Source organism: Gossypium arboreum, chromosome 12 (assembly GCF_025698485.1).
Source record: "Gossypium arboreum isolate Shixiya-1 chromosome 12, ASM2569848v2, whole genome shotgun sequence".
NCBI classification, from domain to species: Eukaryota; Viridiplantae; Streptophyta; class Magnoliopsida; order Malvales; family Malvaceae; genus Gossypium; species Gossypium arboreum.
The window spans coordinates 114,723,862-114,748,839 of NC_069081.1; the positions used below are offsets into that span (position 1 = coordinate 114,723,862).

The 24,978-nt window shown below is 32.0% G+C and overlaps 3 protein-coding genes across 4 annotated transcripts; 1 reads left to right on the forward strand and 2 right to left on the reverse strand.

Annotated features, from left to right (window-relative positions):
* Window positions 1-5,369: 5,369 nt before the first annotated feature.
* LOC108478479 (protein NRT1/ PTR FAMILY 6.3-like) lies at window positions 5,370-8,548 on the reverse strand. 2 transcript variants are annotated; one of them, XM_053022523.1, is made up of 6 exons: window positions 8,313-8,548; window positions 7,999-8,176; window positions 7,630-7,669; window positions 6,923-7,497; window positions 5,842-6,431; window positions 5,370-5,651 (listed from the first exon to the last, which is right to left on the reverse strand). In XM_053022523.1, the coding sequence occupies exons 1-6, from the start codon at window positions 8,422-8,424 to the stop codon at window positions 5,602-5,604; spliced, it is 1,545 nt and encodes a 514-aa protein (XP_052878483.1). In that variant the 5' UTR covers window positions 8,425-8,548; the 3' UTR covers window positions 5,370-5,601. The 2 variants fall into 2 exon arrangements, with proteins under 2 accessions (XP_052878483.1, XP_017636428.1); XM_017780939.2 differs by having other exon boundaries at window positions 5,370-6,431; window positions 8,313-8,538.
* A 9,796-nt stretch (window positions 8,549-18,344) lies between these two features.
* Window positions 18,345-19,161, forward strand: LOC108476671 (14 kDa proline-rich protein DC2.15-like). Its single transcript, XM_017778941.2, has one exon. It carries the CDS (start codon window positions 18,507-18,509, stop codon window positions 18,924-18,926), a length of 420 nt encoding a protein of 139 aa, XP_017634430.1. The 5' UTR covers window positions 18,345-18,506; the 3' UTR covers window positions 18,927-19,161.
* Window positions 19,162-21,789: 2,628 nt separating this feature from the next.
* LOC108477021 (36.4 kDa proline-rich protein) lies at window positions 21,790-22,876 on the reverse strand. Its single transcript, XM_017779431.2, has one exon. It carries the CDS (start codon window positions 22,728-22,730, stop codon window positions 22,056-22,058), a length of 675 nt encoding a protein of 224 aa, XP_017634920.1. The 5' UTR covers window positions 22,731-22,876; the 3' UTR covers window positions 21,790-22,055.
* Between the last annotated feature and the right edge of the window lie 2,102 nt (window positions 22,877-24,978).

Genomic DNA, 24,978 nt, shown 5'->3' on the forward strand with positions numbered 1-24,978 from the left:
AAATTATCTTTTCAGGAACTACTGTAGAATTTCTTTAAACCCTAATTTAATAAACCCAAAACACTAATTTAATTTATTTTAAACCTTAATTTAATTCATTTTAAACCCTAATTTACTTAATCTATTTAAAAATATAAACCCTAATTTAATTTATTTTAAATAATAACTTAATTTAATTAAAATCCAAGAACCCTAATTTACTTAATCTATTTAAAACCATAAACCCTAAGCTCTAATTTATTTAAGACCCTAATTTAATTTATTTAAAAACTATTAACCCTAATTTAAATAGTCTTTATAAAATAACACTAAATCCTGATTTATTTTTAAAAACTCTTAAAACTCTAAAACCCTAACTTGTTTTTAACAAAAACCTAAATACTAAACCCTAACTTATTTTACCAAAACCCTAACCCTAAAAACACTAAAAAATCATAGGGACTAAACATGCAAATATCCCTAACATCTAAAAACACAGAGCAAACCGCTCCCTTGAGGAAACGTTTTTTGCCATGTCAGCAAAACACTGCCATGTAAGCACGTTTTTTACTGACGTGGTGAAAAACGCTTCCTCAAAGGAGCTATTTCCTAGCTTTTCCTCCTAAAATGCAGCCACGTAAGCCCGTTTTGTAAAAATCAACCCTTTTCGGTAAATAATGATATAATAGGCCCATTTCCATAAATATGCATAGAAAAGAGCCTTTTTAGGTAATTTAGTACATAAAAGATATCTTTCATATATATTAAATTTTTTAAAGTTTATAAATGTTTTGCTCAACCTTTATCTAATAACATCAAAATCTTTATAAACAAAAACAACCTTTAACCCATAAAAACCAATCCATGAGATTCAGAATCACCAAATAATATGATAATCTACTCAAACTATTTTGGCAGGTTGTAACGATAGATATTTGGATATTGTATACGCAATGATGTACATAAAAGTGAGTGCACCAAAGACGATATTGTGTTAGGATTGGCAACTTCACCACCCTTTGGTCTTCATTTCCATTAACCAAAGTTTTCTAACTTGGGACAACCTTTATTTGGTATTTATTAATAAACTTTTAGTTTCAGCAGCAATTTAGTTTTTTATGCCGTTAAAAAAAAACTAATCACTAAACTAATATTTGTATTTAAGTCTGCATTAACCTAGCAATCAGATTTTTTAAAGATTTTCGGTACAATAATAAACTCTTCATTTATTATATTTTTACCTAAAAGGGACTGATATGTATTTAATGCAAGTTGCTTTCAGATTTCACATTAATTAATAATGACTAGTAGTCACGCAAAAAGCAACATTAATTTGGTCGATCTCAAAGTGTAGGAAATCATGTTAGAAAAGATCCATGACACAAAATCTTTTGGTTAACGGTTCAAATTTCATTTGCTATGAACACCATCCAATTCCCATGGCCATACCAGCTGCTGGGAAATTTTTAATAAATAAAAATGAAAAAGAAAGCTTCCTTCCTTTATACGAATTGAAGGTCAAAATCTATTTCTACTTTTTCCCTAGCCACCTAGCTAGTGCCCATGGGTTCACTGTATTTCTTACATGCATGATAAGGACTCATGTCTGCTTTTATACGAAAAGAGTGGTTATCAGAGTCTTTATCCCAATCTCCCAATACCCTGGAGTTTCTCGCCAATGCATCATTACACTTTTCCATATTTCATTACTATGCTTGAAAATATATGAAACACTACAATTATCAAGAAATATGTAAATCATGTATAGTTCATGTTACTCGGTACTTTTTAAGTCTTTTTACATATGCAAATATTCATTATTTAGGTAAAACAAAGATATTTAGGTACATCATATATAACTTGTTGTTGGCCAGGAGATACCTGATAACATGGATAACCCTTTTTTTTTTTTTCCTCGACTTTATTTTACATATGCACATATTCATAATTTAGCTACACATCACTATACTTCCTAACTATGAATTCCTCAACTCATACAGCATAGGAATAATAACAACGTATGAAATGCACTAACAGTGTGCCAATATTAATGCGAAAATAGCACAAGCTAAAAATGGTAGGTTCCGTTGGAAAGGAAACTGACGACCCAGGCCAGCAACGAGTAAATTAAGAACATCTCCACAAAAGGAGCTTTTAGTTGAAATATGTGTCCAATTGTTTTTAATTGCTTAATGGCTAATGCTATCCTTAATCTAATGCTGACTAAGGTGATATCTATAAAAATACACATATAATTAGTATATTATAGTTATTTATTAAATTCAACTAAAAATAATAGATTAAATAAGAATAAAATTCTTCAATTGATAATTATATAATCTTTTAAAGTGTTGCTTATGAACACCCTTAAATCAAACTTTTATTTTGTTTTATGGGAATTAATCACATTTGGTTTAATTGAAAGTTGGAAGGCGACTTATAATTATATCTTGCCACGAAGAGTTACTGACAAGAACTGCCCATCTGAGAAGTACAGTTGGAACCAAACCGATAGAGCCAAAAAAAAATTAAATTTAGGAAAAGTTTCAAATGAAACAAAACTTAAGCATCATTTTATGACCACTAATTTTGAAAACCTAAACTCTTATCATATATGACGATAAAGCCAAAACCTAAAAAATTTTAAAATTTTACTGTAAAAAAAAAAACAAAAATATTGAATTTAATGCTTTGGACCAGGGTGGGCTTGTAAATCAATAAGAATTTTTTTAAAAATCGGATGAGTGATTGAACCGATTAAGTCTTCAGTTCATTGGTTCAATTAATTGAATCAATTCAATTAAAAATAAATAATGTAACTTTTGGCTCTTAAATTTGACAACTAGGTTCAGTTGATACTTGTATTTTTTTGTTGTTGTTTACTTTAGCACTTGAACTTGACAATTACGTTTATTTTGATCCATGAACTTAAAAAATCTAATACTTTAATGATATGACACTCTGAGTTTAATTTAAAAAAATTAGATGATGCAGTATAATCTTAGAGTGTTATATTCAGTATTTTAATAATTTTACTGAATATGAAACTTTGGGATTCTACCACATCATCATCTAAATTTTTTTTAAATTTTCAAACTCAGTGTGTCATATTATCAAAGTTTTAGATTTTCCAAGTTTAGGGATCAAAATGGACTTAATTTTCAAGTTCAAGAGCTAAAATGAACCAAAAAAAGAGTAGACGTATCAAAGTGAACCTAGTTGTCAACTTCAAGGGCCAACGTGGACATACTTGCTAAGTTCAATGGCTAAAAGTTATATTATCCCCATTGTTTATTAACACAATGGGCTTAAATGAATAACAAATTTTAAGTACAAGGTTCAAAATGGATAAAAAAAAAGTTCAAAAGCTAATGTGCACCTACTTCCCATTAAAATAATTATTAAAAATAATTAAATAATAAATTAAAAAATCCGGCTCAACCTCCTGGTTCAACCGATTTTTTTTTGATTCAATCTTTTTATACCGATTCCCGAATCAATCGATTCAAAACCCCGATTCAGTCTGATACTCTGACCAATTCTAGATCCAACTAATTTGACTGACCAATCTAATCCGGTTTAAAGAACACTACAAAATATATTTTAAAAAATTAATTCAAGCGTTTTTTCTAAATTTTTATTTATTTATTCTATACTGAATATTTTACAAGTTGAAAACAATTATTGATAAATTTATCATATTACAGTAATTGAAGAATGAAATTAGTTAATTTCAATTCAACTCATCGGATTTTAATAATATTGAAAAAAATGATGCTGATAAGAAGAGTCAATGTTAGGAAATGAAGCTATAAGAAGAAGAGTATTGCTTATAGGTTGTTACTAGAAGGACCTTGTTATAATTTCATTTATTGAATTGATATTACTCTCACATTAAAATAAATGACAGAATATTTTTATGAACCTGTATTTTTATTTTTTAATATTTAAGAGTGTTTTTTGGAATCTTGAAAGGACATATTTGTAGTTGTTGGTAATGAAAGAACCTACCCCTCCTTACCATTGGAACACGTGACACGTCTGATTCCAAAGATTCTACGTGGGCTCTTATAGGGTGGATTCTCCACCACTCATTGAGCCCTAGGATTGACTATCCATAATTTTTTAAACCCCCATCGACCAAAAAATTTTTAATCAATATTAAAGACTTCATTGGTCGGTTTCACGGTGGCGGCCTTTGCCAAATAGGTGCTTTTTTTTTTTTAATTATCACCCTTGTATACATATATTTTACTTCAATGGTAAAATGTGTATTTACTAGTGGATAATTAAAACCAACATGAAAGAATTTTTAAAAATATTGATAAAACCTTCTCTTCATGGATTATAAACTATTTTATAATGTTATTTTATCAAGAAAAGGCAACCAAAATATGATCATGAACCATTAAGTTGATTAATGCAATCATATATTTCAGAAATTAAAGGCATATATATCTACCGATAACTACAAATGACATTCAATAGCTTTATAGTTTATACCATATAATTAATTTCATTCGTTAATTCATATTAATTTTTATAAGCAAATGAATAGCTTCACGTTGTCAACCCAAGAAAGGAAAGAAAAGGTCACAAATGGATAACAATTATGGTACAATGTATTAAATGTTTGTATTATTAAGGATGGTGTGTAGATTAGAATAAAGAATACATTTCATGTATTCCTTGGAGTTCTCCAAGAGCCAATGCATATACTATAGCAGACAAGATATGAACAAGTGGCTAAGTCATAGGCTGTTTATTAACTTCAAAAATGGAATATACTGATTTCTCATTAAAACAATCCTATAATAGATGAGAGAGAATCAATTAATCCAGTTGTAACATTATGATTGGATGCTGCACCACTTTTTTTAATTATCATAGAAGAAAAATAAATAGGGAGGGTCCCCCCTAAGTTTCCTATTGAAAACATGCTAGTGGTTTTACCTTAAAAAAAAGCCATATAAATTACCCAAAGACATGTTAAGCATGAGATTAAAACATGTTATTTTTATAGTTTATTAAAATCATATAAAAATCTTCCATCAAAAGATTTATCTCTGTAGTGTTTAGTGATGGATATATCTGGATGGTAGTGTTGAATGAAATTTACTGTTCTTTTTTCCTAGTCAAGCCTTACTAGTGCCTGTGGTTATAATAATTTCAATCCCCTTTGATTGATCCAAGGTGATTTGTTTACTTTCTAAGTTTCAGAAAGATATTTAACATCACATCAATGATTGATTAATTCTTAGGGAGATCACATTTCAAAGATGGATTTCAAGTATTGGGTATCAAATATTAGTTCCCCAAATCTATCAAACAACGTGCTACTCGCAGATTCCTTCAAAAAAAAAAGTGCCAGTCACAGTACTACTTAATAATTTTGAAGCAAAAGCAAAGAATTTAACTTTCTTCGCTTGAAATTATTCTTGTTTCTTTACCATATTCAATATGTACATGTAAAGAGGGCTTCAACCTTATTTTGAAGTCAACCGAAGGACTTGTATACAAAGTTACAGACACAAAATCTTAATGAAAGTGACTTGTTCACTCCAACTCCAGAGAAACATTATTATCAATATCCATATTAATGGAAGGTAGCTTCTGCTTCTTCTAATTCAATCCCTTCATCCGCAAGTCTCTTGTCCTTGTACACATACCACCTAGCAAACACCAAGTAAATTACCAAGTTCAAACAACTCAAGATTGCCAAAAGCCAGTAGAAGTCATAGAGCCTCCCTTGGTTCAGATTGTCTGGTAGCCATGGATGCTTGGTTCCAGTCACTTTGTGAACTATAGTAACTAGCACAGAACTAACGAAAAACCCTAATGAAAGAGTACTCAAAAACAAACCTGTGCTCATTGTTTTCATCCCTTTTGGACATTCCCTCAAGAAAAAATCGAGCTGCCCTATGTATGTAAAGGCCTCCCCAGCCCCCACTAGCAAAAACTGGGGGATCAGCCAGAACACGCTCATTGGGATTTGAGCTGATGGATCATTTGTAAGTCCATGTGAGCTTGCGGACCTCAATCGCTTGATTTCCGTTAGTGCAGCAGCTATCATTGCTATAATGGATAATACTAAACCCACCCCGATCCTTTGCAAAGGAGTTAACCCTTGTGGGTTTTTAAGCACTTTCCTTGCAATCGGAGCAATGATTTTATCATAAATTGGGACAGTCAAAAGAATGCTGCCGACGAAGAAAACTGTGAGTGACGCTGGTGGGATCTGGAATGTGCCAATGTGACGGTCCATGGTCGTAGCTTGAGACACGGAAAAGGTTGTCATTTGGGCATAGACGGTCCAAAATATGATAGTGGTTGCCCAAATAGGTAACATCCTTACCACCAATTTCACTTCTTCAACATCTGTTAAGGTAGCTAAGTTCCACTTGTTTGCCTCAGGCACAGATGGGTCCTTGATCGCTGCCCTATCCAAGAAACTGTACACAATACCAAGCAACGAAAAAAAAATTAGCCAATAATAAATAAAAGGTTATCCTAATGTGTTTTTTTAATTATGACCCATATATCAAAGGCAATTAATTAAAGAATGTCCACAAGTGTCAAAAAAGATATGGTTACTATTAATAGCGCGTGATGTAAAGCAAGTGAATAGGCTTAACTGGGGATGGTGAAGGTGTAAAGTGATGGTTTGAATACAAGATTTTGTGAGGATTGATCTAGTTTGGTTCCTAGTGATCTCTCTTTCTATTCCTCATTGAATAATATTACCTCTAACTTACATATTAAAGTCTCAATCTGCATGTTTTTTAATCATTTCATCTTTAAACACCTATATATTTCACAGTCAATATTAAACCAGATATGTTATACAATGAAAAAAATAGAGGAAATTCAATAATTACACTTTGATTGTTCGTGTTTAGAAATGAAATAAAAGTAAAGATTGGTTTTCAAAAAGAATACTAACCGGAACTGCTTACTATGAGGCAACTTTTGCTTCTTCTTCTTGTTATTCAATCCTTCAACTGCATCATCAATTTCGAAAAGCAGGGATGAATCAAATGGCAACTCCAAATGCCTCTTCTTCCACGCAACTACAAACACTGCGGCAATTTGGGTCAATGGGCTCCCCACTAATTTCTTGAAACGGTAGCGCTTGGTACCCGATAGAAACACCACCAACCCTATCACGATTGCACAAGCACAGATACCGTAGCCCCATTCACGTCCTAAATTGTCTTGGATGTACACCAGCACGGTGACTGAACCAAGTGAGCCTATGTTTATGAAGAAAAAGAACCAATTGAAGAAGTTTGTCATCTGGGATTTCTCTTCAGGGTCCGACTCGTCGAACTGGTCTGACCCGAACCCCGAGACACTTGATTTGAGTCCCCCAGTTCCAAGGGCGGTCAGGTAGAGAGCTAGGTAGAGAATAATGAGTTGTATACCGCTTGCTGGGGTGCAAGTTGTTGCGTTGTCCCTGGTACATTTAGGAGGCCTTAGGCTTGGGATTATGGTTGAGATGGTCAATATGGTGACGCCCTGCTCAATAAAGTAATTAAAGATTAATGAACTTTTAGCTTTTCATTTAAGGTGGGAAGTTAAACACGGAAGTAGCAGGTTAAAGAAAATGAGAAAATAATTAATCTTCAGGTCAAAGGAAATGAATCTTACAGTTGCCTGAACGGTGGCGAAGATTGCGATGGTGAGATATCTGTGAATAGGAGAGAAGTCATGGTTAACTGAGAGTGGTGCAATGAGGCGAAGCCAATACAAATTTTTAGGGGCCGAATGAAATTTTAATTTTTAATAGTATATATCTTTATAATTTTTAAAGAATTAAATATATTTTTTATAATTTTAGGGGGCCAAATTATAATTTTACCTTTACTATTTTATTTTTTTAAAAAAATCAAGGGCCTAAATTGAAATTTTCCATTTTAGGGGGGGCAAATACCTATGCCAGCCCCTCTTGTATCCGCCAAGTGCATGCAAAAGTAGAAAATGTGGTGGTGAGAGTTGGAGTTAGAGAAGAGGCCAAACCTGCCAAGAAAAGTATCCGCGATGAAGCCACCGAGTAGACACAACATGAAAGAGGTGCCGAGGAAGTTGGTCACTGTGTTGGCTGCGGTAGCATTCCCTAAATGCATAGTCTCAGTTAAATACGTCACCAAATTAACAGCTATACCTAACGTTGTTAGCCTCTCACATGCCTCGCCACCTGATAGAGATATACACAAACAAAAGAAAACCCCATCTGCTTAGCTAACTCAAAACCAAACGCCTACAAAAATTTAAAAAAAAAAGTAAAAGCAAAAACTAAAGCATTCAAATGGAGGAGGTGCAGGATAAAATACCTAGAATCATAGCTGCACTGGCCCAGCCACCGGACTTGGACCGCTCGGCCGGCTTGCCCCTGTAGTCCCAGGCATCAGGGAGGGTTTTCCCTTGTGTTACAGGGAGGGACATTGTTCGATACAAGGTGAGACAATGGTTGCAAAAAGCTAACTTTGAATTTGATAGAAAGGAGTAGTGATGGGAGCAATGGGTGGTGAGGGGTTATTTATAGAGAGGAAAGTGAAGGATGCTTGGGTGGTGGCACAATCATGTTGAGGCCAACATGTGAGATAAAAGGTCCAATTTGAAGGAAATGACACTTTTGGCCTACATTGATTGGTTGTGCTATTATTTAACTAATTGTTGGACACAAATGATTGATACATGTACTCCAAAGTTGAAATTTTTGAAACGTAGTTAGGAATGAAAGGTCGGCTCAAGAAATTTTTTTTTGAAACCATCGGATTTGAGCATGAAAATAATTATCAATTAACAAAAACAACCTTTAACCCATAAAAACCAATCCATGAGGTTCAGAATCACCAAATAATATGATAATCTACTCAAACTATTTTGGCAAGTTGTAACGATAGATATTTGGATATTGTATACGCAATGATGTACATGATAAGTGAGTGCACCAAAGACGATATTGTGTTAGGATTGGCAACTTCACCACCCTTTGGTCTTCATTTCCATTAACCAAAGTTTTCTAACTTGGGACAACCTTTATTTGGTATTTATTAATAAACTTTTAGTTTCAGCTGCAATTTAATTTTTGATGCCATTAAAAAAAACTAATCACTAAACTAATATTTGTATTTAAGTCTGCATTAACCTAGCAATCAGATTTTTTAAAGATTTTCGGTACAATAATAAACTCTTCATTTATTATATTTTTACCTAAAAGGGACTGATATGTATTTAATGCAAGTTGCTTTCAGATTTCACATTAATTAATAATGACTAGTAGTCACGCAAAAAGCAACATTAATTTGGTCGATCTCAAAGTGTAGGAAATCATGTTAGAAAAGATCCATGACACAAAATCTTTTGATTAACGGTTCAAATTTCATTTGCTATGAACACCATCCAATTCCCATGGCCATACCAGCTGCTGGGAAATTTTAATAAATAAAATGAAAAGAAAGCTTCCTTCCTTTATACGAATTGAAGGTCAAAATCTATTTCTACTTTTTCCCTAGCCACCTAGCTAGTGCCCATGGGTTCACTGTATTTCTTACATGCATGATAAGGACTCATGTTTGTTTTTATACGAAAAGAGTGGTTATCAGAGTCTTTATCCCAATCTCCCAATACCCTGGAGTTTCTCGCCAATGCATCATTACACTTTTCCATATTTCATTACTATGCTTGAAAATATATGAAACACTACAATTATCAAGAAATATGTAAATCATGTATAGTTCATGTTACTCGGTACTTTTTAAGTCTTTTTACATATGCAAATATTCATTATTTAGGTAAAACAAAGATATTTAGGCACATCATATATAACTTCTTGTTGGCCAGGAGATACCTGATAACATGGATAACCCTTTTTTTTTTTCCTCGACTTTATTTTACATATGCACATATTCATAATTTAGCTACACATCACTATACTTCCTAACTATGAATTCCTCAACTCATACAGCATAGGAATAATAACAACGTATGAAATGCACTAACAGTGTGCCAATATTAATGCGAAAATAGCACAAGCTAAAAATGGTAGGTTCCGTTGGAAAGGAAACTGACGACCCAGGCCAGCAACGAGTAAATTAAGAACATAGCCACAAAAGGAGCTTTTAGTTGAAATATGTGTCCAATTGTTTTAAATGCATGAGAGGGAGACATATATCAGCTATATATCTATTGCATTTGATTAGCAATTAATCAGCGAATATTGGTGCAGGAGATGAAAGGATGGGGTGAAATCAGAAAAAGTTAAAAAGGGCTATGGGTGCATCCGTACGTTCACATGAAGCTCTCCGGATGCTCCTGCTCCCGATTTCTCTTTTGCATCCACTTTATACAAATATATATTTATGTATGATAACTAAACCGTGATTCCACATTTCTATTCATTTCTAATATGAGAATAATAAATTAAATTTTTTATTTTTAATTTTTTCTCCTAAAAAATTTAAAATATAACTAAAATGTTAAAATAATGAGTTTAAGCACGCGGTTAAACTTGATGTATAGTTTTTTTTTCGTTTTTAATTGCTTAATGGCTAATGCTATCCTTAATCTAATGCTGACTAAGGTGATATCTATAAAATATACGTATAATTAGTATATTATAATTATTTATTAAATTCAACTAAAAATAATAGATTAAATAAGAATAAAATTTGTCAATTGATAATTAATCTTTTAAAGTGTTGGTGATGAACACCCTTAAATTAGATTTTTATTTTGTCTTATGGGAATTAATCGTACATTTGGTTTAATTGAAAGTTGGACGGTGGCTTATAATTATATCTTGCCACAAAGAATTATTGACAAGAACGGCCCATCTTAGAAGTATAGTTGGAACCAAACCGATTGAGCCGGACCATTCAACTAATTCAAAATAAAAACCAATAAAAAAACAAAATTTAAAATTTAGAAAAAATTTCAAATGATTCAATAAAACACAAACAAAACTTAAGCATCATGTTATGACTACTAATTTTGAAAACCTAAACTCTTATCATATATGACGCTAAAGCCAAAACCTAAAAAATTCTAAAATTTTACTGTAAAAAAAAACATTGAATTTAATGCTTTGGACCGGGATGGGCTTGTAAATTAATAAGAAATTTTTTTTAAATCGAATGGGTGATTGAACCGATCAAGTCATCAGTTTGTTATTTCAATTGATTGAATCAATTCAACTAAAAAATAAACAATGTAACTTTTGACTCTTAAATTTGACAACTAGGTTCAGTTTGATACTTATATATATTTTTTGTTTACTTTAGCACTTGAACTTAACAATTAGGTCCATTTTGATCCATGAACTTGAAAAATCTAACACTTTAATGATATGGCACTCTAAGTTTAAAATTTTTTAAAAAAATTAGATGATGTGGTACAATCTTAAAGTTTTATATTCAATATTTTAATAATTGTACTAAATATGAAACTCTGAGATTCTACCACATCATCATCTAAATTTTGTTAAAATTTTCAAACTCAAAGTGTCATATTATCAAAGTTTTAGATTTTTTTAAGTTTAGGGATCAAAATGGACTTAATTGTCAAGTTCAAAAGCTAAAATGAACCAAAAAAAAAAAGTAGACGTATCAAAGTGAACCTAGTTGTCAACTTCAGGAGCCAATGTGGACATACTTGCTAAGTTCAAGGGTCAAAAGTTACATTATCCCTATTGTTTTCACGGCCATTAACACAATGGGCTTAAATGAATAATAATTTTTAAGTTAAGGGTTCAAAATATATCAGAAAAAAGTTCAAGGGCTAATGTGGACCTACTTTCCATTAAAATAATTATTAAAAATAATTAAATAATAAATTAAAAAATCCGGCTCAACCTCCTGGTTCAACCGATTTTTTTTGATTCAATCTTTTTATACCGATTCTCGAATCAATCGATTCAAAACCCCGATTCAGTCTGATACGCTGACCAATTCTAGATCCAACTAATTTGACTGACCAATCTAATCCGGTTTAAAGAACACTACAAAATATATTTTAAAAAATTAATTCAAGCGTTTTTTCTAAATTTTTATTTATTTATTCTATACTGAATATTTTACAAGTTGAAAACAATTATTGATAAATTTATCATATTACAGTAATTGAAGAATGAAATTAGTTAATTTCAATTCAACTCATCGGATTTTAATAATATTGAAAAAAAATGATGCTGATAAGAAGAGTCAATGTTAGGAAATGAAGCTATAAGAAGAAGAGTATTGCTTATAGGTTGTTACTAGAAGGACCTTGTTATAATTTCATTTATTGAATTGATATTACTCTCACATTAAATTTTTTTTTTTAATATTTAAGAGTGTTTTTTGGAATCTGGAAAAGACATATTTGCAGTTGTTGGTAATGAAAGAACCTACCCCTCCCTACCATTGGAACACGTGACACGTCTGATTCCAAAGATTCTACGTGGGCTCTTTTGGGGTGGATTCTCCACCACTGATTGAGCCCTAGGGTTGACTATCCATAATTTTTTAAACCCCCCATCGACCAAAAAAATTTTAGTCAATATTAAAGACTTCATTGGTCGGTTTCATGGTGGCGGCCTTTTCCAAATAGGTGCTTTTTTTTTTTTAATTATCACCCTTGTATATATATATTACTTCAATGGCAAAATGTGTATTTACTAGCGGATAATTAAAACCAACATGAAAGAATTTTAAAAATATTGATAAAACCTTCTCTTCATGGATTATAAACTATTTTATAATGTTATTTTTATCAAGAAAAGTCAACCAAAATATAATCATGAACCATTAAGGTGATTAATGCAACCATATATTTCAGAAATTAAAGGCATATATATCCACCGATAACTACAAATGACATTCAATAGCTTTATAGTTTATACCATATAATTAATTTCATTCTTTAATTCATATTAATTTTTATAAGCAAATGAATAGCTTCACGTTGACAACCCAAGAAAGGAAAGAAAGGGTCACAAATGGATAACAATTATGGTATAAAGTATTAAATGTTTGTATTATTAAGGATGGTGTGTAGAGTAGAATAAAGAATACATTTCATGTATTCCTTGGAGTTCTCCAAGAGCCAATGCATATACTATAGTAGACAATATGAACAAGTGGCTAAGTCACATAGGCTGTTTATTAACTTCAAAAATGGAATATACTGATTTCTCATTAAAACAGTCCTATAATAGATGAGAGAGAATCAATTAATCCAGTTGTAACATTATGATTGGATGCTACACCACTTTTTTAATTAACATAGAAGAAAAATAAATAGAGAGGGTCCCTCCCTAGTTTCCCATTGAAAGCATGCTAGTGGTTTTACCCTAAAAAAAATAAAAAATAAAAGAGCATGCGACTGGTTTTGAATATTAACTTATATCCCAATTCATGGATGGACAGCACAATCTCTTATAAGTCAAACAAACTGATTATCAATTAGTAGTTATGGGTTAGTCTTTATATTTTAATATGTTGGTTTTAGGCTCTAGTTATTAAATTTATAAAATTTTGTTATTTTCAAAATTTGATACGATTAATATATTATCACATTTTATTAGAAAAAATTTAGTTAATAGGTTTAATAAGTTTTGTTTGTGTCAATATTAAAATTTTAAAATTTGAAAAGTATAATATAACTAAAAATATAGTCTAAACCTATAGCTTTATATATAGTACGTGACTAATATAATAGAATTTAATCAAACAAATTTAACTGTTATTATTTGAATATGAATTAAAATTTCAAAATTCAAAAATAAAATAATTAAAATTAATATATATATATATAAAAGTTAAATTCATAATTTTTACAAAGTATAAAACTAACAATAAAATTTAACCTATAAAAATTAATTGGAGACTATAAATTACAAGAAAAAACTATCATTATTAAGACAATATCGGGACCCTAAAAAAAAAAAAAGAACAATATTCGGACTTAATTCGGTTAACCAAAGATTTCATCGTCCACCACGCGTTAATATTTTTGAAACCAACACGAAGTCATATCTGATGTGGCAATTAAACCGACATGTTTATCGTATCCTTTGGTACATTGTTTGATTTGATTATGAGATGACACACTAACTCAGATACGTGGTCAAGACCAACATTGTAGCTTGATATATAGTTAAGGTAGCTATTTTTAATTCCTTAATGATATAGGTTTTGGAATATAATGAGCTGATCAATATTAAATTTCTACCTTTTCCTTTTCTACTTTAATTATCCTAATCAACCCTAATTTACTCGGTCAAATAAAACAGAATAAGATTATAGTGTTATTTAAGCTTTGTTTGTTTTATTGAAATTAGATTTCGAAAAAATATTTTTTTTATTTTTTGTTTTTGTTTCATGAAAACAGCTTGATCAACAAAAAATGACTTATAAATCGAAGAAAAATAAGTCATTTGTGTTATTTAGTTCCTGTACTTTTATTTTTAAGAATTTAATCCCTCTACTTTTTAAATTTGAAAATCAAACCCTATTGTAAGCACTGTTAATTTTTTTTTTTGTTAATTTTGTTGATGTCACATTTTTTAATAAAAAATATTCGATATTCATGCAGCAAAAAAAATGATGTTATAATGAACATGAATTTAACAAAATATTTTTAATAATACTAACAGCTAAACTTGAATTTTGATATCTATAAAGTAAGACTAACCTAAAAATAAAAGTACATGAACTAAATTTCAAATTTACTGAAAAGTACAAGGACTTATGACATATTTTAACCTAGTATAAAAATATGAATATCTTAATTATATAAATATGAGTATTTGTTTAAATAATGCTTAGTTTTATTTATCCCTTTATAACTCTAATGTGTCAATATGTACTCTCATATAATTTAAATTAAGTTTTAATTAAGCATTATTTATTATTAAGTTTATATATGACATTGATTATTACAAAATATTTTTTATTATAAAATAAATTTTGATTGTTAAAAGGAAATTGCAGTATAATATTTTATAACAAATATATTTATGTCATGTTTGTTTTACAAAGAACAATATAAATATAAATATATATATATATATAATAAACTCAATTAAATAATGAAAATTCAATAGAATCTTAAATGTATGGTTGTTTCATTAAAACAACTTTTATGAAATATTTTAATAAATCATCAAACAACCAAAAATATTTTACACGGATTCATCCAAACACCAAAAAATATTAGCTTTTTCAGAAAAGTAATTTATTTTTCGGAAGCCATTTTTAGTGAAATATTGAAATCATAAACGGACAAAACCTTTTTTTTAAGAGGTCAAAATTAAATTATATTTTTTGAGAGTTAAAATATAATTTTGTCATTGTATTAACTTATATATTTATAATTTTTCAAAGGATTAAATAAATTATTGTATCAATTTTGGAAGGCTTGAGTGCAATCTTACCATGTATAACATTGTTGAGTGTTTTTCTCTCCCTTCTTTAGATGGTAAAGTTACGTATTTATATGATATGATTACTATTCATTAATGTGATATCTTAGTAGGTTCTATGCATATCAACACGTACCCTATTCTAGGTTTAACACGTGTTTATACGATAGGGGTTCGCCTATGTGATAGTGTGCGATGTCACATTGTGCGATCTTACATGCAGGTGTGAGTGCTTTATCTACAAACCCATGGTGTCAAGCGAGTCCGATGTGCGAACTGTGTAGAATTCAACCCGAACCCAATCAAATTATAAGTCGATAATAGTGAATATCATAACAAACATATAATTTTATAAATTTTAAAGCGTCATTTTTGCATTTTAAAGAGTCAGAGCTCTTATGTAACCCATTTTCTTGAAAAAAAAAGAGAGAGTATATCTACAATTATTGATAATCACAAGTGTTAAAAGAAAATATGTAAGGAAAAAAGAGGAAGATGTAGATTCCAGGAAGCTGAGTTGAGAGATGCAAGGAAGGAGTTTGATTATGTAATAATTAGAGCAATGGAAGCTAGTAATTAAGCTAATGCCTAAGGAAGTCCACAACTAGAGGTGTGCATGGGCTGGGCTACCCGACCTGGTCCGAAGGCCCGCCCGAAATGTGAGAGGGTTTGGGCAAAAATATAGGCCAGAAAAATGGGCTTGGACAAAAAAATAAGACCCGTTTAAAAAATGGGCCGAGCCTCGGGTAAGGTATTTTTAGCTTGGGCCCAGCCCGGCCCGGCCCGAATCACTAAAGGACAAAAAAAATCTGCATATATATATATATTTTTTTGAATGTTATTTTCTTATTGTTTTCTCCTTATTTTGCTACTATTTTACTATTATGTTGCTATTATTTTGTTGATATTGTTTGGATATTGTATAAAATTTATTTTATGTTAATTTTCTTATTATTTTAAAGGCATTTGTTAATTTTTATTATTTTAGAAGCATTTGCTTGTTAAGTTGCATTTATCTTAGTGTTATTTAAGTCTACATATGTTTTAAAATTTATTTTTAATTTGTTGAAAAATATTTATTTTGATTTTTTGTATTTTTGATGTATTATATATATTTAAAATAATATAAAAATTAATACGGGCTGGCCGGGTCGGGCCTGGGTTTTAGTATTTTTATCTTGGTCGGGCTTGGAAAAAATTTTAGGCCCATTTTTTGGGCCCGGCCGGACCCGAGCCCAATAAATGAGCATGATTTTTTAGTTGAGCCCAGCCCGAACCCTACCCGGCCCGACCCATAAACACCTCTATCCAACTGGGGAAGTCACAATAATTGTGTGGACGCCATTCGCCAACAACAATTTTATTTTTCTTCATAATTAAAGCATGATCCCATGTGTTGGGAATGTACTGATCTAAGCTTTTTGGATTCGGATCCATTTTCGATTTCTTTAAATTATATTATCAAAGATTCAAAAAGTTGATCCCATTGTGTTGAAAACCCTAAACCAAGCTAATATAATACAAGATTAAGGAATGGAAACAAGGGAAAGTGGAATGCATGTCCCACGGTACAGATTCATTTTCCCACCCTCCCCCACTATCAAAGGTGGCCATTTATGTATTTTTAGCTTAAAATTAAAGGGCAGAAAAGAAAAAAGAGGGTAAACATGGCTCAAAAATCAAAACCAAAAAATTAAAATAAACAAATTTGGAAAAATGTGATAAACGTGATAAGAGTATATCAAGCTTGCCCCTTTTTTTTTTAAAATAATAGAATCAAAATGGTATTTACAATTGTTTAATATATATATTCGTTTATTCACAGAGTTCAATGTAAATATGAAGAACAAAAAAACACTCTTTAATGTAAATTCCCCACATTGATTGATAATCAAGAAAAATATACTGTAAGTAGTCAACTTTTTTTTTGGTTTTCAATTCCATGTTTTCGAGTTTTCTCTTCACAGCCATTAATATTAAAGGGTGGGAGAGAGAGAAAAAAAAAAGAGATTAAAGTAATTACAAGTCTCGAGTTTTCGCTTCTCGGGCATGAATGGGATGTTAATTAAAGAGTAAAAAAAGAGAGAAAGCATTTAGTTTTGGCTCCACAATGCAAGTTAAAGACACTGATGAAATGATCGAAGGAAAATGAAAGAAGTTCCAAGTCAGTCGAGTTTTCGCTTCACAGATATGGCCAACACCTCATCTGACCTTCATGTATGGATGTCATACTTATCAAACATAGAAAATGATATATCAATGAAGATGAAAAACCCTCGTGTTTTCGCTTCACAGTCATGGCATCAAATATTAAATATATACTATTTGTCCTAGAAATGTTTAATGTTCTATCTCTACATCTTTGACCCATAAGAGTTATCACTTGTGTCATATTTTATGTTGCTATTATATTTACATAAAATTCAATGCATGTTTTAATTTGAATGGAGTGATAGTTAAAAATTTTGTCAATTTAATATGAATTCAAATCTTATTATTTACATTCCTACCTTTAATATTGTATAAAAAATTATGTTGCATTCATGTTATTTCTATTATGTTCAAAAGTAGAATTCTACGATGGTGATGAAATCTCTCACTTGGGCAAATTATGGGGTCTTATAAGATAGTTTTGACCTTTGTTAGTTTAGTTCATTGATTAGGGCTTTGATCCAATTAACTTAGAGGAGCCAATGCAAAGATAGGTGGTGTTCTATTTGGGCTTTCATATGAGATTGGGTTTGGGAGACCTCGAATAATGGGCCTTTTTCAGCAGAGATTGAATGATTGACGTAACATGGCAATTTGCTCCCCCACCTCGCAATCACAAACATCCAAACTTACACCAAAATTCTTATTCTTGTGCCACCTAAAATCATAATTTTATGTCGGCCGTTAATAAAATAAAATCCCAATAACTTCAAATATATGCATTCACATTTTACTATGTATATTAATTAGCTATCGTCAAAATCAACCGACTTACCCTCCTTTTCCGTCACTATAAAACCCCCCCCACCCTGCACTCTAGATTCTCCATCCTTTGCTACACTCTCTCTCCTATACTAACTTCTTCCACTTAAAAGCAAGTTAGCTAGCTAGGGTTTTTTGAGCCAGAGAGATGGGTTCGAAAAGAACAGCATCACTAGCCCTCCTCTTTGCACTCAACATCCTCTTCTTTTCCCTGGTGAGTGCTTGTGGTTCCTGCCCTTCCCCCAACCCCAAACCTAAACCTAAACCTAAACCAAAGCCAAACCCTACTCCCTCCCCATCTTCTTCTGGCAAGTGCCCTAGAGATGCTCTTAAACTCGGTGTATGTGCTGATTTGCTCCGTGGCTTGCTCAACGTCACCATTGGTACCCCTCCTGTTCAACCCTGCTGCTCTCTCATCCAAGGTCTTGCTGATCTTGAAGCTGCCGTTTGCCTTTGCACGGCAATCAAAGCTAATATTTTGGGCATCAACCTTAATGTCCCACTTTCCCTCAGTTTGCTTCTTAATGTCTGCTCAAAGAAAGTACCCTCTGGCTTCCAATGTCGCTAAATCAGTTCTCTAAATTCTTTCTCTTCTTAGTGCTGCGTGGTTTTGATGTTCTTAAGGCCCAGTTTGAAGTGATCAATGTTTTCTCGGTAACTGGTCGTTTAATCTACGATGTTGTAGTGTTGTTTCCTTTTGGATTGATACTGAATAAATGTAACACCATATAAAAAAGAAGATGTTTAATTTCTTTGGATTTATGTATCTTCATGGGGAATGAAATATTAGTATAATTCAGCTATGTTTCATCACAGAGTAGAAGCATGTCTAATTTCTCAATGCTCTAATGCTACAGTATCTGGTCCCGTGGCCGTGACTTTAGTGGCGAAAACATTTTGTATATAGGAAGCATTCTCTTCTTTTGTTTATTTTTTACTCTACAGGTTGAGATCACCTGGTTTGTCTCCTATATTATCCTTTCTATTTTGTTACTTGTCAGTATCTTAGTGCAACCCTTATGTAACCAGCTTGTTATTATTTCAATTAAATAACATGATATCTAAAACCTCCTGTGGTCATGAAGAATTATAAAGTACCAGAATTATTAAACCTCGTGAAGGTTAAGGCAAAAGTGTGGAATATGTCGTGTAATAAAAGAAGCAAAAGGGAGGAGGAACATGCTCGCATATCAATGCCGATTCAGATTTTGTGAAGGTCTGAGAAATAACAGCTGGGACATGTTTCACTAAAAGGGCCCGACAAGTGTAAACAATTAGGACGAGAGGTTTCAATCGTTCCTACGGTTCTCATCTCGTTTATTGTTTGGAGTGGGAGAGATAATTAAAAGTACCATTCAACCAAGTAGTATGAGTAAGATAACCTTTTGTTTTCATAAAAAATTGAGTAAATTAATTCAGAAATATTAAATTAAAAATAGATTGATTTTCTGTTATTTCTTTTTATTTTTATTGTTAAAATTTATATATACATATACATTAACATGAGGTACAAGTAACATGTTATGTGCTATTGTTTAATTATTCTATTAGCAACGCTAATTTTTAATAGTACAAGTTGATAAACTTTTTAACATAATAAATTAAATTTACTTTTTAATCTAATATATAAAATTATTAATTTATTTAATTTTAAATGAGATAAAATACAATTTAACTCCTAATAAAAATATCTAGTGATACTTTTATTGATAACATAACTATAAACATTTTTAATATTTTTAATATTCATTTTACGTTTGATATTTTGTCTACCTTTAAAAATATAGGATATTTAATGGGTACATAATATAGTAATAAACTTTTCTAGTTAGTACTAAGTGGTTTCAAGAAAGTAAATAAATGAGAGTGGTATGGCTCATGGCTCATGGTTTTGAGAGCCGGTAGAACCACCCACTGAAGCACAGTTTGGAGCCCGTGACTAATATGAACGCGTTCTCAAACGAGGAAAAAGAAAAAGGAAATGATGAAAAAGAAGGTTCATTTCACCTCAGCCTCCGTCACTGCACCAAAAGAAAGGCAAAAGATTCCTTTGGCCTTCCAGAGATTTCAAGACAATGGTCTTCCTTTAAACGTGTTGATTACTTAGGAAGTGATAATTTTATGATTACATTATAAAAAGTGATATAATCATGTGTATTTTATTTCATTTAGTTAAGCATTTTTTCTATACTCATTTTAAAAATCATAAATACTAGTTGTTTTAAGAATGTAATATATCACATCACTACCTTGTTATTATGTTTTTGATGGTAAGTTTCTGGTCATAATGCAATACCTGAAAGGAATAAATTATTAAAAAAAAAAAGCATGAACGACAACTAGATTTTAAACATCAATATGAAATTGGAAAATTATGATTATTGTCTACCATGGATAAGACCAATGTCGTATTCATTACCATTAACCTTTAATTTCTTGCATTAAGATTCTTTAAAGAAAACGGGCACTCCAACCCCACGCAAAGGGAGGTAATAATAGCCAATAACCCTCCCAATCCCATTCTTACACCTATTAAATCTTAGTGATAAAAAACGAGATTCTATCTGCTTTAACACCTATAACATAATTAGAAATATATATAAAAGATTTAAAATAAAATATAACCTAAAAAAGGATTTTAAAGCAAGACCCGTGAACTGATTTTTGTCTCCTATTATAACCTAATACCACAACCATCATAATCCAATAATTAAGTTTTCATAATCTCCTCGATACATGCATGTACTATTATAATAACTAAAATGCAAATACAAAATTTACTAAAAGGAGGGGGGGGGGGAGGACACCTTTGCCATGTCATAGATATTGATTTTTGAGAGCTGAGATGGATATCCAACTCATCCTGATTAATTATTATTGTACTTGAGATTTAGGTTGAACTTTGAGGCATTGGAAATTTGATTAGTTAATGCTAAAACTGAAACTATTTTCGTCTTCGTTCGAAGGAAAATGACGTCCACAAGCAACGAAGTTCTATTTAGATAATGTCGATGAATTGCTATTCTAACGATAATAGTGGCATTATTGAGTTTGAAGATAATAATGTTCTCTCTAAGTGCAATTATTACAATAGATTCTTCCATAAATAGTTCGCCTGTCCATAACTATAAGTAGTTGAAGAATATATGTTATCTACCATGATGTCTAATTACGTTAAATTTTCTTGCAAAGCCGATTACGTCAATTATTATTACTATGGGAAAAATATGTATAGACTTCTCTAATATCTAACATAAATACTGTAAAATTTTTTAAAAATTAGCTGTAAATCATAATATAAAAGAAGCGACTGAATGTATTGCATTTAGGTCACTTCTAAGTTAAGTACCACCCAAGATTATTAATTCATTTTAGTTGAGTTAAATCATGATACTTTCGAATGCAAGTTCTATAAGTTCCAGCCCTGAAGATTAAAGGAAAAAACTCTAAATCAATTGAAAATACAACAACAATGGTGAAATCATAAAACGACCCCAACTCAAACCTAATAACGGAAAAGTACAGATTTTCTTTTCACAATTTCAACGGGTTTTTTGGTAGCTAATGAAACAGTTAAGAATAGGTGACCAAGGTGGCAACCCTGCCTAAATGCTGAACTGACTATCTGACTGTCTTTTTTCGTGTGCGTCGGGAGAGAAAGTGTGACGGATAGCCTAGTAAGTAATGAATGTGGCGCTTAAAGAGGAGGACAAATGAAACCAGGTGGAGGGTTTTTCCCACAAGTTATTAAAGCTTGAAGAGCAAGGGGAATGAAGATGTTAAGGTTTAGGAGCTTAAGCCTTATGGCTGTGCAAAGACAAACGGCTGCTTCGAGCTCTAGTAGACCTCCCAGCACTGGGCAGCAAGCATTCTCAACAGGGTCTCCTAACCCAATATGCACCAATCCTCCAAGCACATCCACGCACAGTCCTAGCTTAAGTGCATTAACCGGGCATGTTGGTTGGGTAGTTGGTGGAGCAGGAGTGCTACCCCCACCACCACCACCGCCACCACCTCCACCTCCACCTCCACCACCGCCACCGCCACCTCCTCCACCGCCGCCTCCCCCTCCACCAGAAGGTGGGTAAGGAGAAGAAGGTGGTGGGTTTGTAACAGGAGGGTTGGTAACGGGAGGGTTTGGTATTGGTGGGACAATAACTGGTGGCCTTGGCGGCTTTTTGGATGGCGGTTCTACCTTTGGGGCGCCTCCATGTTTTGGTGGGTGCTTAGGTTTAGGGTGACCCGGGTGTTTTGGGCGGTGGTATGAGGGGGGGTGTGGACTTGTACAAGGAGCACAAGCATAAATGGGTGGCAACGATACAAACATGAAAATCAACAAGATGAAAAACATGGCCGTAAGCTTCCAACCCATGACTTAGGGTTCCAAGATATTCCCCCCGTTTGAGTTTTGATAGGATTGGATGAAATTCAAAGGAAACTATATATAGCTCAACTTTAACGTGTCAGTGTAACCCGTGACTATGGCTAAGAGTTTCAAAACAGCGAGACCCCTAAGAAGGTACCTGAAAGAAAAAACATGGAGGATACGGTTCCCAAGAGACGAAATTGAAAAACAAATTGAAGATTTTGGAAGGTTGTAAGTTTTTTGCAAACTACAATGTCCTGTCCGTGACTGTTGAACAGCTGAGTTTGAATCCGTGAACAAGTGATTGATCTCTGAGCCGGAACAGTAGAGGTTCAGTTTCGCAGATTTCTATGACCTACTTATTTGTTTGTTTCTTACACTAGTTACTTCATTTCCTTTAACATCGTTTTGAAAACCTTTGCCATTACTTTAATATTATTAGCCTTTGCTAGGGTTACTTCTGCAATTTCTTTTTTTATTTTCGTCAGATTCTGCAATTTCGTTGTGATATCTTATTAAGAAGGAAGAGAAATAATTTCTATAAAAGATTTTGGTGGAGGAAGAGTACTTATGAATATCTTTTTTTTTTGTTCTTTAAAACATTCAACTAATATCATTTCATTACTACAAAGAGGAATTTATAAAAATTTGGAACATCACCCAAGCATAAATAACTTAAGAAGGGTTAAGTACATTCCCTATTCATATCTAAAACCAATTAATAATTTGAAATTACAATATCCACCAGCTTTTGCATCTTTCGAAAAGGAAACATAAAATGTTTTTGCAATATATAAATTTTCGACCTGAATAGTTACGGCCAAGCATCCTCTATTAATTATGCTGTGCTTACTTGTAAGATCAGTAGATGGTACAGCCTAAGTAATGTATCACAGCAGAAGTCATTCGTGAACTAGCTAAGCGTTTGCACTTTGCAGTTGCTGTGTTTTTAATAATTGAACATGTGAAAGCTCGTCTTTTGTTTTCAATTTTTTTATTAATTAGGTTCTGTAGATGGTACTCGCGTCCTACTTGTTATAATATTAACAGCATTAACTAAATTAAGGTTAAACATTGTTTAAATAAGTTGCATTGAAAAAACAAATCTCGAATTAAACAACTAAAATAAGTTCGAGTCATAATGTACGTGAATTATTTGTGATTCTCTTTCAATTTTATTGTAATGTAGTTGGAATCTACAAAAATAAATAAATATTTTTAATATAGCAGTGAACATGATCAAATCTACATCTAGACATAGATGATTACCTAAGGTGGGTATGGGATACTAGACGACAATTCTCAGTTCAGTTCGCCTATATAAAGTGATTACCAAAGAAAGCTTTGACACCATTGATAAAGTTTCTTATGGCTACTCAGCAATGGTAAAATTATGACGAATGCGAAAAGGGTTTACTGACACGTGAAAATGAATGGGGAGTGCCCGTTTTGCTTGAATATAATGGAGGATGCAAATAATGTTATGAGAATTTGTAGTGCTGTTGTTGTTACTTGGGCATTGGTCGTGATAACTCAAAATATGAATGAATTTTTGTCGATGGAAATTAAGGATTGGGTTTTTGTTAATCTGCGATTTCCGGATTATTTTGCCAATGATGCTGTGGATTGGGATGTGCTCTTTGAAGCCATTTGCCGGAACTTATGGCAAAGATGTAATAGGTTAATCTTCGATGAAGATTTCTGTGATATGGAAAGTGTTGTGCAAAGGAGGAGCCAAAGGCTGAATTTAGAGGTCATTAGGAGTCGGGGTAGTGAGGGGCTGGAGTTGGATGGAGGGAACCAATGTGATCATCGACCTAATGGTGGACAAGACCGCCTGAAGTCTGGTGGAAAGTGAACATTGATGGGGCAGTATGACAGAATGATAATGTAGCAGCAGCCGGGGGTAATTAAAGGAGTTTTTCTAGGTTATTGGCAAATTTACGTTACAAATTTTTAAGCCAACCTTCTTGACTTTATTTTTGGTTGAATTCATTAAATAAGATGAATAAGAGCCTAATTCGAAATTCTGTAGCTCATAATATGTTTAAACTACTAAAAAGTTGAAAATCTAATTTGTAAAATAAAATTCAATTTTAAATTCATTTTTCATGATAATTTTAACTAATCCATGAAAAATAAAATATGAGATAAAAGATAATTAAAAACATGAATAGTAAATTCAAAACGGATATTATTATAAATAAATTAGAATTTATTCATTTATTTAATCAATCAATTTTTAAATATTTTT

What these genes read in the sequence shown, in the direction of transcription:
- LOC108477021 (XM_017779431.2), bottom strand. Translation starts at nt 22,730, where the DNA reads ATGGGTTGGAAGCTTACGGCCATGTTTTTCATCTTGTTGATTTTCATG.
- LOC108478479 (XM_017780939.2), bottom strand. Translation starts at nt 8,424, where the DNA reads ATGTCCCTCCCTGTAACACAAGGGAAAACCCTCCCTGATGCCTGGGAC. An exon ending in CAGTGCAGCTATGATTCTAG is followed by an intron (nt 8,177 to 8,312) that starts GTATTTTATCCT and finishes TATCTCTATCAG; the next exon opens with GTGGCGAGGCATGTGAGAGG. An exon ending in CCTCATAGTAAGCAGTTCCG is followed by an intron (nt 6,432 to 6,922) that starts GTTAGTATTCTT and finishes TATTGTGTACAG; the next exon opens with TTTCTTGGATAGGGCAGCGA.
- LOC108476671 (XM_017778941.2), top strand. Translation starts at nt 18,507, where the DNA reads ATGGGTTCGAAAAGAACAGCATCACTAGCCCTCCTCTTTGCACTCAAC.